The sequence below is a fragment of the Prinia subflava genome, chromosome 3 (genome assembly GCF_021018805.1).
Source record: "Prinia subflava isolate CZ2003 ecotype Zambia chromosome 3, Cam_Psub_1.2, whole genome shotgun sequence".
In the NCBI taxonomy this organism is placed as follows: Eukaryota; Metazoa; Chordata; class Aves; order Passeriformes; family Cisticolidae; genus Prinia; species Prinia subflava.
In genome coordinates this window covers 51,001,376-51,018,834 of record NC_086249.1, presented here as the reverse complement: position 1 = coordinate 51,018,834, position 17,459 = coordinate 51,001,376, and the positions used below count along the sequence as shown (strand labels likewise).

Below are 17,459 nucleotides of genomic sequence, written 5' to 3'. Positions count from 1 at the left end.
CAAGGATCTGCCTGTCTGGAAAGGCAAGAGTAAATAAATTATACATCTTCTGGTGATTCTGTAGTATCTTGAGTTCAATACCATTTAAAATCAATGCAACTTACACTGCAATTTTTTAGTTTCTATGGTTTAATATTAATGATCATCTCTACTGCACCCTAAGTAGGGTATTAAATACTAAAAATCTGGATAATTTCAATTGAATGTTGTGGGTGTTTTTTTCTAGTCTAATCTCAATTTTTTTCTGGCTAACTTTAGGACAAAACTTCAAATTAAAAACATTTTCTCAAGATGCTGAGAAGTAGTAGTACATATGCAAATTTAGTAAGATAATTGAGGAAGAGGCGTTAATAGTGATTCTTCCTGACAGAGCTTGGAGAACGAATTTGTGACACTTGCCTCTATCCATTACCTTAACATTCTTTTACTTAGTTATTCTTCAAATAAACTGAGTATAAAGTTTTTCGAGTACTGTGTTCAGTACAAATTCATGTGGAATTTAGGTATTTCTGTTGCTATTTTGCTGTGAAATGCCCTGTTCATACTGAAGTCCCATTATCCTTATTTATCCATTCTTAAGTAAGAATTTTACCACACCTGTTGCATGCTATTTCATGTAGCATAGGAACAGACTATACAGTTGGTACTGAGCTAATAATGTTCTAAGTGTACATTTTAAGTGTTTTACTTGATGACTAGGCTGGAGGTGGTTAGTGGACTAAAGTGCAGCACTTGATTTTCAGCCTAGTTTAATCTGAAAGACATCCTGATTATGTGCTCTCTGCTCTGTGATGAAAACCAGATAGTGGAAATGATTTCTTATTTTACATCAAGATTTTTTACCTGAACATGCAAATGCTGTGTTTATTTCAATGAGACATATGTGGCTGCACAGCTATGCAGGCATTTCTTAAATGGTCTAGTGATATAAAAGGTTAACTCTACCTGATGTTATTTTCTTCTACTGTCACGGTAAAACCAATAAAATAGATTGTAAATTCCTTCCTCTTCTGCTTCTATCCCAAACCCTTTGGATGAGACAGCCTTCAGTTTCACTTTACACTGAAAATGGATGGAGTGTCACCATTATCCTTTACACTGAGTTTCTTGGGATGCTAAGTGCCGTATGAGTTACGAATGTTGCACAGAGGAATTTTCGTTGACTAGATATGTGTTGAGAAATACTCAGTAAAACCTTAGGTATCACTGTGGTTTGGAGGGGGATAATTTAAAGGCAACAGTTTAAGGCCATTGTATGAAGCCTACTGCATTATAGGAGAAGTGCCAATCTTATTGCTTCTTTGTTGCATCTGAAGTACTGATAGCTGGAAACAATGTGTTCCTTATTAAGAAAAAAAAGGAACTTAGTTTAACATTCTGGGAATTGTAAAGAAATTATTATCTTGAACCTTGTCTTGAGAAGGAAGAAGACAAGTACAAGGAAGGAGATCTTATGGAATTCATGAAATTATTGAGAAAACAGGGATAGGGAAAAATAAGATAAGCATCTCATTGAATAATTTTTTAATGTTTCTCATGTGCATGTAGTAAATCATATGCAAAGTATGTCTGGAGTGAGAATTCAGTGACCTAGTATATAAAAAGATCAAATTTGCTGTTGAAAATACATGATCAGTAAATCATAGAAAAAGCCAAGACTTTTGTATATGATCTACAGAAGCTGTTTTCCTGGGAGCATTCAGCTGCACCTAATGAACTGTATTAGGTTAGTAAACAGGAGTGTAAGGGGTATGAATATCAGTATATATTAATGTATACTATATTATGTGTTTCATAGCTGAGATTTTTTTCCATACTGTTGTTTCCGGCAAGTTTATAATAGGCTCTTACTGACGTCAGCTTTCAAATATTTGCACCAGAAAATGAGATTTGTCTTGTTTTGGTACATCCAGAGTTACACTAAATTTGTGAACTACTTTCATTCCTTTGCAACTACTGGGTCATAAACTTGGATTAGTTTTATAGGATTTGGTATATGAGTTGACAGATGTGATATATGATGACACTTTATCTTTTATTGCTTACACATACTAGTTATTTGGAAAGGATGGGGGCAGTTCCTATTAACCACAAGATGGGATTTCAGTTGCTTACCCAAGTGTCTCTCATTCATTCGTTCATTTGCTATCAGTTATTGCAGATATATTGCTTTTTCAAGCCTGTCACACCAATAAATCATTTCAGAGTGTATGCATTTGTACAGTGCCAAAGTGTACCATGAATTTTAAAGGAAATCTTCTATTTTTCTTTTAAATCAGATGAGCAACGTGAAGAGACTACGGCCACGGCTCAGTGCTATTCTTTTTAAGCTTCAGTTTGAGGAGCAGGTGAACAACATCAAACCTGACATCATGGCTGTCAGTGCTGCCTGTGAAGAGATAAAGAAGAGCAAAAGCTTTAGCAAGCTGCTGGAACTAGTATTGTTACTGGGAAACTACATGAATGCAGGTTCTCGGAATGCACAGACCTTTGGATATAATCTCAGCTCGCTATGTAAAGTGAGTTTTGAAATGTCCATGTTAAGTGTTACATTCACTTTTTTTGTTGTTTTTATTATGCTACATAAATACTCTGGTTTTGATGTTTTTCCTGCAGTTAATTATTCACTTACTATTTTTTATCCTTATTTTTTGCATTAGTTGATAGTTGAACAGTTCAGCTAATCCATGAATAGTCATCTTAAAACTGGTTTGCATTTAATCACTTTTAAGTAATTCTATTTTGAGGGAATAATAAAAAACCCAAAGTAAGTAAGGTTATGTAAGGACCTGATCACTGTGATCATAGTAGTTTTGTAATTTTAACATGTCTGAGCACTTCTAAGACATCTATCCCATTTTTGTGTGTTTTAATACAGTTATGTTTTCTTTTGGACATGAATTTACTCCTTATGTGATTGATTCTCTTCTTATGTGGCTCAGTTTTATCAGTTTCTAGCTTCTTCTAACTTTTCTTGAATTTTCACTCTTTCAACTTCTGTATAAGGTATATACAAGAAGGTGCCTATACTTTTCTGGATGTTAATTTATAATCAATTCTAGTTCTAATTACCTTTCCCATATTTAGTGTTGTTATTGTCTTCCTGTGCTCTGTGGGAGCATACTGTACAATCTTCAAAGTGCACATATAGTTCTGACAAGGAAGGAATTATTTGAAACTTTGTATGTACTCTTTGTCTTTCTGTTTCTTTATCTTTTTGCATGAGAGAAAATACAATATGTTAACTTCTACGTCCATGAAACTTATTCTGCCATATTTCAGAAGAATTCTTTCACTGAGTGTTGAATGTGATACCTATGACATAAATATTCATAAAGAATAAGTTATATTTTTTTCCTAGTCTAAAGTAAGCATTAAGCGTGAGTCATCCACCTAGAGTTAATACATATAGATGAAGTGACTGACTTAAAAATACAACTTGTTGAGAAACATATTCAGAAGGAAGATATTTAAGGTTCTTTCTCCAATTAGGTGCATTTACTTAAGTATGATTTTACAAGAATCTGTCCTAAGTGATTATATGCTCTATATTTTAATGCACAAGACAAAAAATATATTTCTGAAAACAATGTGAAGGTAATTGATACAAATACTTTGCAGAGCAGGATCAAAAGTCAGACTTTATCTTGGAGCAATAATTTAAGATCTACAATATAAAGATTTTGAAGATAGCTGTGGACTACTAGATAGAGGAGAGAGAATTGATGTATATAAATAATGAAAGAATGGAATGAATGACTGTATTAGTTCTTCTACAGCAGAGAGCAGCCATGAGTAAACTCAGAAGAGAGATATAATATTGATGTGCTAATACTCAATCATTCATTAAATACTGATGTATTAAAATTATATGCATGTTTATAACACAGGTTCGTATTTATAGTTAACTTTTGTTATGTATCACAGTGTCACATTTTAGAAATTTTTTGTGGTGCTCTTGAGACATCTTTCACTGAGATTCAATACAATAAGTAACATATTTTTCAACATTGCATACAGTAAAAATCCTAGAATATATTTTTGGGTGTTGATATATAGGTGTTCCATTTCCTGTTTATTTGGAAAACTGTGTTTCACATTGTTATTAATCCACTTTTCTGAAAGAAAACAGGCATACTCTGGGAGAATATATTTCAGCATAGTAGCATTTTGATCTTTGAAAATAAATAGACTTTTTAGAGTTAATTATGAAATATCAATACTGTGTTAAGGACTCTGTGCCTTGATATTCAGCCGGAAAAGTCTTTGTGCAATTGTAGCAGCCCTTTTTATTCTCATGTTTACTTTGTGCCTATATGGCTTGTATACTTTTACAGCTAAATATTTTTATGTAGAAATAGTTCTTTAGTAGTGAAGAAACACTTTCATGTGATGTCATTTCCTATTTATAAAAATGTCTTTGATTTAAAAGAATTTCTCAGTTGAAAAACTGCAACAGAAGTGTTTGTCAGTTGTTAGTGTTTTTACACAAGTAGCTGCAAGTTTTAAAGTAGCCAGGCTTGAAAATAATTTCATATGTATAAAGATTCCAGAAAGAAAGGTTTATGCTTAAGAATTCTTGAAGTCAGCGTTTTTAAACGAGACCTATGAACTCTTATTTACTGTATTGAGAATTGATAACAAGAACTTGTGCACATTGAGGTTGTGTAGCTTCCACTACATAAATATTTTTAGCCTATAGTTAATTTCATACATAAAGAAGGAAATCATGTAATGCAGTGAATACGTGCATTATGTATAGTTAGATTTTGCTGATTTGACTTTGATTTTTCTTGTTTATACTTTCATGTGCTCATTCACAGTTTTGTAAATATTCCTGTATAGTTAAAATAATTACATTTTTAAAAGAAATATGGTACTGGTTTTGAGTACTGAACAAACAATGCGTGAAACAAATATTGCGTGAATGAAAAAATGCTTAGTGTGACCTTTCTAGAGATTTTTAGCAAGGGGAAAAATGAAACAGCCCATTGTTGTCTTAAAAAAATATGTACTATAACAGTTTGTTCTTTCCTTTCTTGGATAATTACTAATATATGTATCAGTTATTAAAATGGTCAGAAATAATTATTTTCTCAGTGTTTTTACATTTCTTTTTTCTTCCCCATCCAGCTGAAGGACACAAAGTCAGCAGACCAGAAAACAACATTGCTCCATTTTCTTGTAGAAGTGTGTGAAGAAAGCTATCAGGATGTCCTGAATTTTGTTGAGGATTTTCAGCATTTGGATAAAGCTAGTAAAGGTTTGTGTAACTAACTGAAAGTTTTGATTTTGACACATTACAGTGTCTTGTGTATAAGATAATAATAATAATGCTTATTTTCTACTAAAAATATTTTTAAAATAAATATTAATAGTCAATATCACAGATCAGCAATTTGAGCTGCTGTGAATAATCTTGAAGATACTTATTGTTTGGTCTTCTAACATTTACTGCAGAACTTCCTATTATATTTCTTCTAAAATATCTTCTAGAACCATTTTCCATACTGGATTTCTTTTACAAGTTCTTTTCTGTTTTCAGATCTTAATTCCAATCTTTGATCTTTTATAGAGTAATGTATCATTCACCAACTTCTAATTCAAACATGTGGAAAGGCTGTCATGCCATCACTTTATTTTATTTTTTTCAAAATATAGATCAGTTTTGTCTTCCCTACATGTATCTTTTTCATGCATCACTAACATTGGAAGTCTGGAAAAAATTTTAATTTCATCAGGCAATATAGAATATGGGAAATCTCTCTATAAGAACTGAGTTTTTCAAAATTAATTTCTTAATTAAAAGTGCCTTTTCCACATTTTGTCAGTTTGAGTAATTTAAACAGATGAAGCATAGAGGTAGAAATTGATGCTACCTTAGCACTGTCCTACACTGGCAAGAAAAAAAGATTGGATGGGCTTTGTTAAAATTGTTTTAGTTCATGTCAGTTTGGAAAATACCTGTTTTTCTATCATATTTTATAGAGTGTAACTCTCATGCCTCAGTCAGTCTCCCTGCCACAAAATACAACTTTGCAAAACATGCCTCTGATAGAGGACTTGAGAGAGTGGTGACTTGCATAGAGTTCATTTTCTGGTTTTTAAAATTTCCAGTTTTACTTGGTGTATTATAACCCCAGAAGAGTTTAATTATTTTTAAATAGCTGTCAAATGCTTCAAGCCCTTCATGTAACTGTTTATACTTGTTATAGAAACAGTTTCTGCTGTACATTAATTTGGGGTGTTTGGCATTATTTTCAGTGTTAACTGGTCACTGATTTTTTTTTTTTCATCACTAATATGTTATTGTCTGTACTGTGGTTGAGGTTTTTTTATCCTTATTAGAAGGCAGTATTTTCAGTGTAGACAGTCATTTTATATGACACTGCTGACTGTTTTCTGGAAAAATTCTGAGATCTAAAACACTGACCATTCAAAGAGTAGCCAGTAAAATTATCAGTTTGCCCAAGCTTTCTGTTCTGTTCTGGGCATCTGGTAATGACTAGTTGAGTCTTTGATCTCGATCAGTATGAGGTAGGATGGAAATCAATGATCATGTTTTCAAGTTTATATTGAATTTACTGCAGTGTATTATGAGATGCATTTTGCATTTCAGTTTTACTGTATGAAAAAGAGGCTTAAGATATCTTTTAACAGAATTGCTAATCAGTGTGTTTGTTCATACTTGTTTCCCTACCTGCAAAAGTCCATTCTGTTTTTGAAAGACTCCTGCTGCACTGGAATTTTGGAAAACCCAGCAGATCACAAAAATTGTGACTCATGGAGTTTTTAAAACCTTTTAGTACTTCTGCAAAAGTACGTTTTTATGAAGCAAGTTGATTTAATATGCACCGGCTTCTGTAAAGTAAATTTTTAATGAAGTGGCTATTTTTGCTTGGGCTTAGCAGAAGGTCAGTTCAGAAGAAAGTCTGTGAATCTCTCCAGTCACATCCACTGTAATGGTCTCATGTATTACTGATATGCTGATAAGTCTAAGTTGACCAGGAGAGCTGGGAAATCATAGCAGATATTACAAGCCATCATTGTAGCTATTAGGAACAGGGATAGAGGGAAAATCATCAAAAATATTTTATGTAGTCAGATAAGCATATTCCAGAAAAAAAACCAACTTGTGGTAGAACAGAACTTTGGTACTGAGGGCTTAGAGGACTTCCTCCATTCTAAGATATTGTAATTTAAGGTTTAGTAGAAGTAATCCATCCTGATTTGCATTTCAGGGAGGCAATTTACACTTCCTGTAAATCTGGAAAACCACTGGATCCAAATGGTACATCTAAGGGTTATAGGCTGCTGGTAGCACAGAAGGGAGGAAGTCAGCCTTGGTTTTTCCTGTCATCCAATAGAAAGGTTCTATTCACACATACAGTGTTTTGTTCCTCAGAGTTGTTTGGTGAAGAGACAGCATCACTCTTTTCTGCTTTTGTGTCAAATTAATATATTGTTCAATTCTTCCCTGACTTCCCTTGACTGACTGATCCTGAAGAAGCAGAATAAAAGAAATTATAATCAATAGCATGAAGTACAAGATCATGCATCTTGATACTGTAATAAGGGATTTGGTCAAGAAAAAAAAGGATATTTTATTGTAGGGTAATCAGACAAGGTATTCCCAGAATAACTGGAGAAATTGTAATGCAAAAATTAAAGGGCTGGTGAGTCATCACTTAAAGCACTGTGCAGAAATATTTGAAAGCAGAAGCAGGTGAAGAGGCTTCCGGAATAATTGTGATATTAGAAAACCAGATTCAGAAGAGAAAGCCCTAATAATGAAGTTGTTTTAACCATGAAAAGCAGATGGTAGAAAATCTAATTATTTCTTATAAAAATAGCAGAACTCATTTTGGAAGAGGGCTGTGAGAGCTTAGGGGGTATGAGCGGGTGTAAGTAGGAGATTGTTTAGGCACCCATGCATTCTATTCAACAAACAACTCGGCTTTGTGGGCTCACTAACATTCAAAACCCCAGGGTTTGACTTTGTTTTTTAACTAGCGTATGAGTTGTGTACTTCAGTTTGGCTTGGGTTTATTTTTGAATCCTTCCAGGATTAGGGTTAAAGGTAAGCACTTTTTTTCATTTTCTGCCATTCTTCTATGTCCCTTCAGATATTATACCATGTCTTTTAGAGGCACACAAGAAAAGGTTGGCAGTTATTTTATATGATCATTTTTGGAAGAGCTAGTTATATTTAGAGGTTTTTGTTTTTAATCTGTTTTCACAAAATTGAAAGCTGCGAAGACAAAAATACCAGACTTAATAGCAGCATATTGTAAACTAGGCTTTATTTGAGACTATCATATATAGTCTTAAAGGAAAATATATCTGTTATAAATGCCAATACGATATTCCAATTAAAATAATAATTTGGTTTATTAATAACAGATCAAATCACGGAACTTCGATAACCCACCAACAGCGGAGATACTTGACAGAGTTTTTCCCAGGAAAATGCCAAGGGTGAACCGTGAGATACAGGGCCTGGCAGCCTGCTATCTCCCCAAGGGTTCACAAATTAGCCCGGTTCAGGGCTTGGTTTTTATACACTTTATTCTGCCCTCGGCAATATTTCCCCATATTTCCCATTGTTTCCCGACCAGCTATACAAATTCAGGGGTGTCTCTGACCAGGCTGGAAAGAGTTCTTTTCTCAGTTCATATGTTAATGTCCAGTTTCTATAGATCCTTATGGCTGATGAATGGTTGAGATATGGATGATGATGCCTGATGATCTGTGAGGGTGTCAGCAGAGGTGTGGATCACTTGGCCACCTTATCTTGATAGGTCTCCTCCCGGTGCTCCAGGAGGCTGCTGGTTTTCCAGTAAACCTTTTGTCTCTTTCTGAATGGGAGTTTCTGGGGTGGCGCCTGCTTTTTCAACATTTTTAGTTTCACCAACTGCTACAAGGTATCCTGAAACATATACTTTATACAACACACATTTATACAATTTTATAGTTTTTCAATTAACCATAAGAACATGAAGTAATCATTTCACATTTTTCACAATATCTAAGGGTTATACACTGCTGAAATCAAAGGCATGCTGAAAGCTTAAGTTCAAGAACAAGTTAAGATCCCGACAGAGGAAAAAACCTCTTCAGGATAAAATAGAGATACAAAGATTCTTGATCAACTATGTAAATGTAAAAATGTCAAAAAACCTGAAGTACTAGAGTAAAAAACTGGCTTTGCTGGAAGCAAGAGCTTGAAAATCTCTTATATAGAACCCGTTGATCAGCTCTAGGCACTCAGTTATTTTGCTGGGTTTCTCATCTGGGTAAAAGAGTATAGCTGTTACTCAGCTGCTACCTGCAATTGGTGTAGAGGATTTTTTAGTGGTGGGGCTTTTGTATTGTTTTTAAATTGGTGTTCCTTGCCAGCTCTCATAATTTTGACATTACGTACTGTATGTACTATATGTACTATATGTGCATGCCACATTAATTTGTACTATGAACTCTTTATGCAAGATAAACAGTCCTGTGAATAGTCCAGTCAATAGTTAGATTAGACACAATCTGTTGAATTCTGTGTTTCTTAGCATCTTTCTAAGTAAATCAGTGACTTAAAATGGTGAATGCCTAACCCTCAGGTGCTTCTCATGACAGCAGAAGTACAACTTTCTGTTAAAATCAGGTTTGTTTCTTGGGACAGTGAAAACTGAAACATGTTTTAGTCAATGCTGCCAGCTTCTAATTTTAGCTATGCTCCCCAAACAAAGCAGTTTTTTAACTGCTGAATCCAACTGACCTAACTGGTGATGATTTTGACTTATCAATGGCTGAGTCAAAATGTGCAAGTCTAACATACAATTGAGAAACTGTTTTTTGAGTAACCAGATGTCTCGGTTTGGAAAGACAGGTATCTGTCAGGGAAAACTGGAGTTTCCCTTGGAATGGAGAATGTAAAACCTCCTCCCTCCAAATTATTAAAATATTGCAACTAGGAGCTTTCAGGCAAAAAATATGGGAATAGGAATAACAGTTCTTTACTAGGAATAAAAATACAAATGCAGTAATACCAAAAAATACCCCAAGCAAACAAACATCCTGGAAAACCCTGATGGAGTCAGGAATACGACCTGGCTCCGTGTTGGCCAGGACATTGGAAGCAGTCCAAATAGGTTCTTCTGGAGTGACAGAAGTTGTTCTGTGGAGTAGGGATAATCCTGTAGACAGGTTCAGTGGTGGTGAGATGAGTCTGGTCTTCCTCTGAGAATCTAGTGGAAAAGAGGATGTCTGGGGTCCCTGTGCCCCCATTTTATCTTGGTAGAAATGGCTGGCTCTCCCTGCACTGGTGGTGCATCTCACAATGGGATGGTGTAATGTGTAATGTCATTGGTGAGCCTTAATGGCCCATTAATAGAAGATATCCCCTCCCCAGGGTGGACAGTGGTGGAAGAAATACGAAACACTACCCCACCTGGTTTTAACAGCTGGTCTATTATCAGAAGGCATCCACCCTACTCCCCTCTGGAGTTACAAGAGATAAAGAAAAAAGAAACCATCCCCCAACTGCTTTCTACAGATTAAATAGAATACACTTTTTTTTTTGGTTGCATAACCCAAGACACCAGAGGCTTTTAAAAATGGTGATTATAAAGCAATTTATCACATTGCCGTGGATCATTTTATAGTTGTCTTAACCTTTCTGCTATGAATGGGATTGTAGTTGTTATGCAGCATTTTACTCTGGTCATTTGGGGACTCTGTCAGGATTCTATCAGAGAAGGATGTGTTCTGTATATTTTATGTTTTCTCTCACATAACTATTTGGTGGATGAAATTATAGATCCACTAGAGATCCCAGTAACATCACAGAGACACAGACTTTCTCCAAGAAGGTTTTTTTTTTTTTTAAGATGAAGATGAAAGTAACTATACCTTTACAGATATTTACAGTATTATGGATAAAATAAATAATTAAAAAGAAGAAAAAAGTCATTAGACTAGAATTCACGGTATGTTCTTACACCTTTATATATTCCTCCTATGGAACTTAAATAAATGTGAAGTTGACTTCATAAACAATCGAAAATAAGTTTTAACCGATGGCAGTAATATAGATCTAAGATAGAATGCATGCTGACTATACTCAGATTACTCTGGTCATCTTAATATTTCAATCAACTATTTGCAGATCAAGCATTCAACTTTACATGCGTTGGTTCAAATGGATGAAAGTTTTATCTCTCCTGGCAAAAAAAAAATTCTTTATCCTTCTATAAATCCCTTATGTTTCAGCTCCACTCCTTTCTTTTTCCTAGGTCCCTGTGGTGCTCTGTTATACCCTCGCAAATGCTTGGCAAGCGCCTCTGCTCCAACAAATTTTGCTGTGTTTTTTACCATACACAGTGCTTTTAAACTACAGAATTGAGGTTTAGGTTTCATGATTAGGTGTTTAATAGCCCCATTTTCTGTGTTTGAGAATCTTATTTTTGTCATGATCTTTCATAAAAGTGTTTGCATTTTCTGTTTTAACAGAATGAGATAGAGAAAAGCTTTGTGGTTCTTAAAATTTTTTGAAAACTTGTCCTTTGGTTAATCAAAAGAGACAGACTTGCATATGTATAACCCTATATATCTCGTGTTACTTAAAACAGTTAATTGCAATGCAAAACCTTGGGCATAAAAACAAAAGAAAATACAACATTCAAACAGCATATTTCTAGTGAGAGTAAGGAATCTGCATAAGTGAGGAGAGCTGAACTTTGTAGTGACCTCCTCATCTTGCATTGTAATTTGTTCAGTGTGCATTTATTTCAGAATTAACAATATAGTATGCTGACTTGGTTAAGGTTTTAACTCTCTTATTTTGAAAACAATGGTTTTTGTTTAGTGTGTTAACAGAATGAATGTTCTGTATCTTAGTCTCAGCAGAAAACCTGGAGAAGAGCCTCAAGCATATGGAGAAGCAACTTCAACAGCTTGAGAAGGATTTGCAGACTTTTCCAGTTCCTGAAGATAAGCATGATAAGTTTGTACCAAAAATGTCCATATCCTTTAGAGCACTCTTAAAAAACGAAACAAATGAAAATCCTTAAGTAATTTAACTACATTGCATTAAATTTTAAATTTCTTTGCATAAATTCTATCTAGTTTGTAACGTGTATTTTTGAAAATTACAACTTGTTTTTTCTCTCAAAAACTAAATACATGAGCAGTCTAATTAAAGGATTCCTCTGAAATGGAATTAATGAGGAATAAATGCTTACTTGTTGGCTTCTACAACTGTATATAAGTTTCTTAACTTAGTGAAAAGGAGTTATAATAGGAATGTTTAGCACCGTAGTGTTACATGGTATTTTTATGTTAGAGTGTCTTAGAAAAATATGTCTGTCACCCTATGTCTCTTTGTTTTCTAGTGTATGCATTACCATTGTGAATATTTTTGTACATGCAACCACAGAATCAGAAAATTTCTGTTATTTCATAAGTGAGATTCATAGCCCATGGAAACTGTTTCCTGGTGTTCTTTTTGCCAAAATTCTTTTTCTCACTATTTATTCCAAATCACGCAGCCAACTTCACTGCCTATCTTTCATAACAACACCTTGTGACATGAAGATAATTAATTAAATTGGAAAAAACCCCATTCTTTCACTTAAACCTCTCTAGCAAATGTTGGCCATATATACTTGGCGCCAAGACTAATCTGAAAGTAGAAATATGAGCAGACAGGTTTAAATTTGCTCTGCAGGCATGGTTAGGTTGTTACCTAGCTGGAAGACTTCTTTGTTATGTGCAAAGGCTGGGGGACTCAGGGCACAGTCATCTTTCATCTCATCTTGTTATATGAGCCCTGGCAAATGACCCCAAGGCCAACTGGACGTACTGGTTCCTCCTTGTGTGAGAGCCAGTTCTGTCTTCATTAGATGCACTGCAAACCAAGGTTTTGCAACTTAGCTTCAGGCTTTCTCTGACCACTGTGGGTTATCTTAATCTTCCAGCAAGAGAAAAGTGGATAAATAAAGATATTATTTATGTATATTATATGCTAATATCATACATCTAAAATCCAAAAGTTATTATGTAGGATGCCTCATTTCCCTTTGTGTTACTGATATTTTGGGCATTTATGAAACTTCCTGGCAGAAGTGAGTGGAATCCTGTGATAAAAAGTTAAAAATTATATTTAAGACAGAGGAAGTAGGCAGATGTTGTCAAGAAGTAGCATAAACTTTTACAGGGATTGAAATTCTATCCCCATATGTGAAGACCATTAGAGCAGTTACTGATCCCTTAGAAAGGATAGTGATCATCTTAGGAAATGCAAAGGAGGATCTACACTTCATCTTTTCCAGGCATCTCAAAAGTTCTAATCCTGCCTGAGAAGACTTGGATTATCAATGTCTGTCATGAGGATAAGTCATAGCCATAACGTGAAATTTGTTCTTTGCATCAGTTTTCTCTAGGGAGAACGTCAGTTCACCCTACTGTGTAATATTTTAAATGGAAGGATGATATTAAATGAAGGAATCAGTAGAATTCTTTTTCTTAATATAAAATAAATACCAATATGTCCCCAGGAGTAAACACAGTGGTCACAAAAAACTTGAAAAAATTCTAAATAAACTCAAATGTAAACTTAATGGACTACAGATTCTTGCAACAAAGGAATCATACAATTGAGGAATCATAGAATAATTTGGGTTGGAAGGAATTTCAAAGATCATCTGGTTTCAACCTCTCTGCTATAAGCAGAAACACCTTTCACTAGACCAGGTCAAAGCTGAAAAGAAGCCCAAAAGTTTTTTAGAAGGGTATACAAGGAGGTTCTGCAAGTCAGGCTTCTCTACCAAGAAAACTGATAAAGACTACAAAATGAACATGTATTAATTGGAGATAAAATGTGATGGAGAAGAGTCGTGTTTTGTAAAGAGAAACCATCTTTTGTAGGTCTATTGCCGCATGCAGATAAAGGTAAGAAGTCAGTAGAAGGTAACTGCATTTCCATCCATGTTTCAACAAGTTTTTTTAGCAAAGACTTACAAGGAAAGAAATTTCTTAGGTTAAAAAGTGGTTTGTTTATTTTTTTTCTCTATTAATAATCTTTGAAAAAAATCCTCATGTCAAAGGGAGATGCGTGCAGATGCTGACAAAGCAGCAAGTGAACTTCAGTGATTATAGGCCAATAGATTTGAAAGAGAAACACTGCATTAGAACAATTAGGAACAAATCCAGTTGAGAACAAGCAGAAAACATAAAAAAAAAGATACTATAAAAATCAGCAGTACTCTTACATCATCAGTTCTTCCATTACCCCATCTCAAAAAGTGTAGTATATATCTACTGATGTGGCAGAGAATGGTGGCAGTGAGCAGCAACTGGCAATAGGTTATGCAGAAGGAATGTTTTAATAATGTAATACTCTGGTGGTGGAAAATCAAAATTTTAAGAAAATACAGTAAAAATACTTGTATTTTTGTGTCCCATACAGAAGGAAAGAGTGGAATATTTTCTTTGTGTCTTTAGATAACTGGTGGTTCATCCCATGTGAAATACTGTCCATCAGGTTAAAACATACTAATGGAAATGTTTTCATGGACAACAGACAATTGAACTGAAAATGTGAATGAATTTTATATAATGTTTAGATAGGTGGTTAAAGATTGTACATCAGGAACTATTAAACACAGTGGCCCAAGGCAGTTTTAGCTCAGAAGAATTACTGACATGCAGACTGCTAGAAACTGAATGCTACATCACTTGAATTATCATGCTATATTTGCCAAGTTTCCTTTCCTCCTTGTTTTCCCTAATTGTTGGGTATTGACTGCTGTCAGAAACAGGCAAAATAAATATTTGGTCTTATGTACAATCAGTACAGGTAAAACCAACTGTTAAGATCCAATTAGTGACCTGAAACCATATGCTGAAGTCAATAATACACATTTTGTTTAACAGTAAATGGGGATGGTTAGGGGAAAAGGAAGGGAGATGTAAAGCAGGAGATAGTCCCCACACACGGATCCAGTGACATGCTGTTAGTTTTGCTTCACCTTCAGCTTCTTGATGGTGTTGTGTTCTAAGGTGGTTTAAAACTTTTCACTATTTATACATTTTAGCAAACAAACGGATTGATGTTCATTGGCTACACAGTTCTCTTACTGTTAGTCCCCTGCTCAGTCTTTCTCTTCATTTGAGTTGGTGCATTTCTTGGCCCAGTGGGTTGTGATCTTCCCCTGCCAGAATTACCTTCTACCCAACTGGAGCTGATTTCAGCACAATTGCTGAGTTGGCTCTCCTCGTGGACCAGAAATTCTGCATTCTTTGTGTCCATTTTCAGTGATCTATTCTTCTGCCCCATGTTTGTTACTATCCCCTAAGTCTGAGATAACACGTGACAATAGTACCATCTTTATCTTATCTTGAATTCCCATCACAGTGGCTTAATTTATAGTCTCTAGGAAGTGTATCTGGGGAGAGGCATCTTCAGTGCTAACAGTTGCCCATTTATCCCATAAATTGGGGTGATCTTTGTTTGACCAGTGACATGTGTATTTGCAGTTGCTTCTTTACAGAGATTTCCACAGTGGGAGTTGTCTGGATGCATTAACCAGCATGTGCTACCCAGATCTCACTTCTGCCAGGCCTGGAGTTAGAAACATCCTGTCTCTCCCTTCTGTACTTATCTCATGGCAATGTCCTTCTGTGCCCTAAAGAATATTTGAGACAGGCAACTGTGCTCTTTAAGTCCTTACATCAGCCATACTACGTATTTCATTGTATTAGACTGTTCAAGTACAATATTTTAAATAGTAAATATTATGAACAGAAATAGTTTACCCTCACCTACTACCTGACCTAGCAGACAGACAGCAATTTCTAAACAGCATAATTGCATATGGTCTCTAGTCATGTCTGTGAATACACTAATTAAAGGAGCTCACTTTTAGAAGAACAGGAACTTCAATAAATTACGAAGCAGAAAAGGTTTGATGTAAAGGTTAGATAATTCTGCACAGCATGATGAAACCTGGACCTGTCTTTACTTTTATTTCTATGACAAGGAAATCTGAATGGTGATGATGTCTTGAAAAGCATGCAGCTCATAAAAAGAAACCAGCAGGAAGTTTTAAAAAGGAAGGGTAGTGCTTTGTAGAAAATAATTTTTCATCCTGAGTACAATTAAGCTTCAGGGACAGGCAGGCCATTACATCCTGTCGCTAAATATCACAACCCAAAGCCCCCTAATGAACTGATTAGCATTCTTGTTTCTTTAAGAAGTCAGAGACATGCACAGTTGGTTCACTCTTTCATTGACAAAGTCTGTAATTATGAATATTTCTTCTATATATTAAATTGTGTTAATTTGTGAGCCATTGTGTGTATGGTAGCTGAAAAGAAATAGTTATTATCGCAATTCTTCTGTTTCCTTTAATTAGGGAAGTCAAAGAATATTGAATTGATATTGATCTAACGTATTAAATCCATCGAGTGAAATGTTCCATAAAAAGCACAGTGAACAAAATACATTTGTACGTTCAAAATAAAAATTTACTGGGTTTATGGAGAGTATTTAAATTGTATATGAAAAGTTTAATTAAGTGATTTAGTCAACATGCTCTTTATCAGTACAACTCCCATCTTCTGATTTTCCAAGCAGCAGCTGAGAAAGTTTGAGCTTACTGATAAAAGTAGTGTTGATGATGTTCTTTTACAGAAACTTATGGAACTAATACTTGAGAGACAATCAGTTGATTGCTGCCTTTCAACTAGGAAAAGAGTATTTTCTTTTGATCAATTAGCTGTTCCTTTGCCATTTAATTTGATATGTTGACATTGCAGGAAGGGGAGGAAGAAACAGCACTTAAATGACTCAGAGTCTTCACTACCAAATGAGCTAGAAGAAATCCATTTTAACTGCAGGGAAGAGACTACTTGCTACCTCCAAACTGTTGGTTACTTAATTGACCTCATAGTTTGAAGTTCCCCCTGAGCAACATAAACTGAATCTGTAAGATGTCCTTGCATCCTAAGGACTTAGCAGATTACAGAACTGAGCTCTTCAGGTAAAAAAAGGTTGTGAGTTACTCTTTGGTAGAGGGTCAAGATGTGTGGACAGGTAATGAGATAGGGCTTTGGCAATCAATGTAAATTTAATTTAAGTCTATAATTCTTCGAATACCTACTCTGGACTTAAGCATGTATTCTAGCTAGCACTGATTTTACTTGTAATATATGATACTTACACAGGGGATGCAGCAGCTTTGTGTGATACAAATACCTGCCAATTTGTTTTAGAACATAGAGATAAGTAGAAGAGAATGAAAGAAAAGATATTATTTGACAAGTACTCATCAGAAGGTATTAATTTAAAAATCTAAACATTTCTATGTGTTTCTTGAACTACTATATTCAGATGCAGAATTCTTGTGTTGAACCTTGGTATATGTATATAAAAAGAAGTCTCTCTGACACATATTTTTCAGACAATT

At 34.8% G+C, this 17,459-nt stretch overlaps 1 protein-coding gene across 1 annotated transcript in view; it reads left to right on the top strand.

Moving 5' to 3' along the window:
- The window catches only part of DIAPH3 (diaphanous related formin 3), a 202,368-nt gene that overhangs the window by 102,152 nt on the left and 82,757 nt on the right, over positions 1-17,459 (top strand). Inside the window, exons 21-23 of the mRNA XM_063392194.1 lie at positions 2,280-2,519; positions 5,134-5,263; positions 11,890-12,015. Of these exons, the coding sequence (XP_063248264.1) occupies positions 2,280-2,519; positions 5,134-5,263; positions 11,890-12,015 (496 nt within the window). The remainder of the gene's footprint in view (positions 1-2,279; positions 2,520-5,133; positions 5,264-11,889; positions 12,016-17,459) is intronic.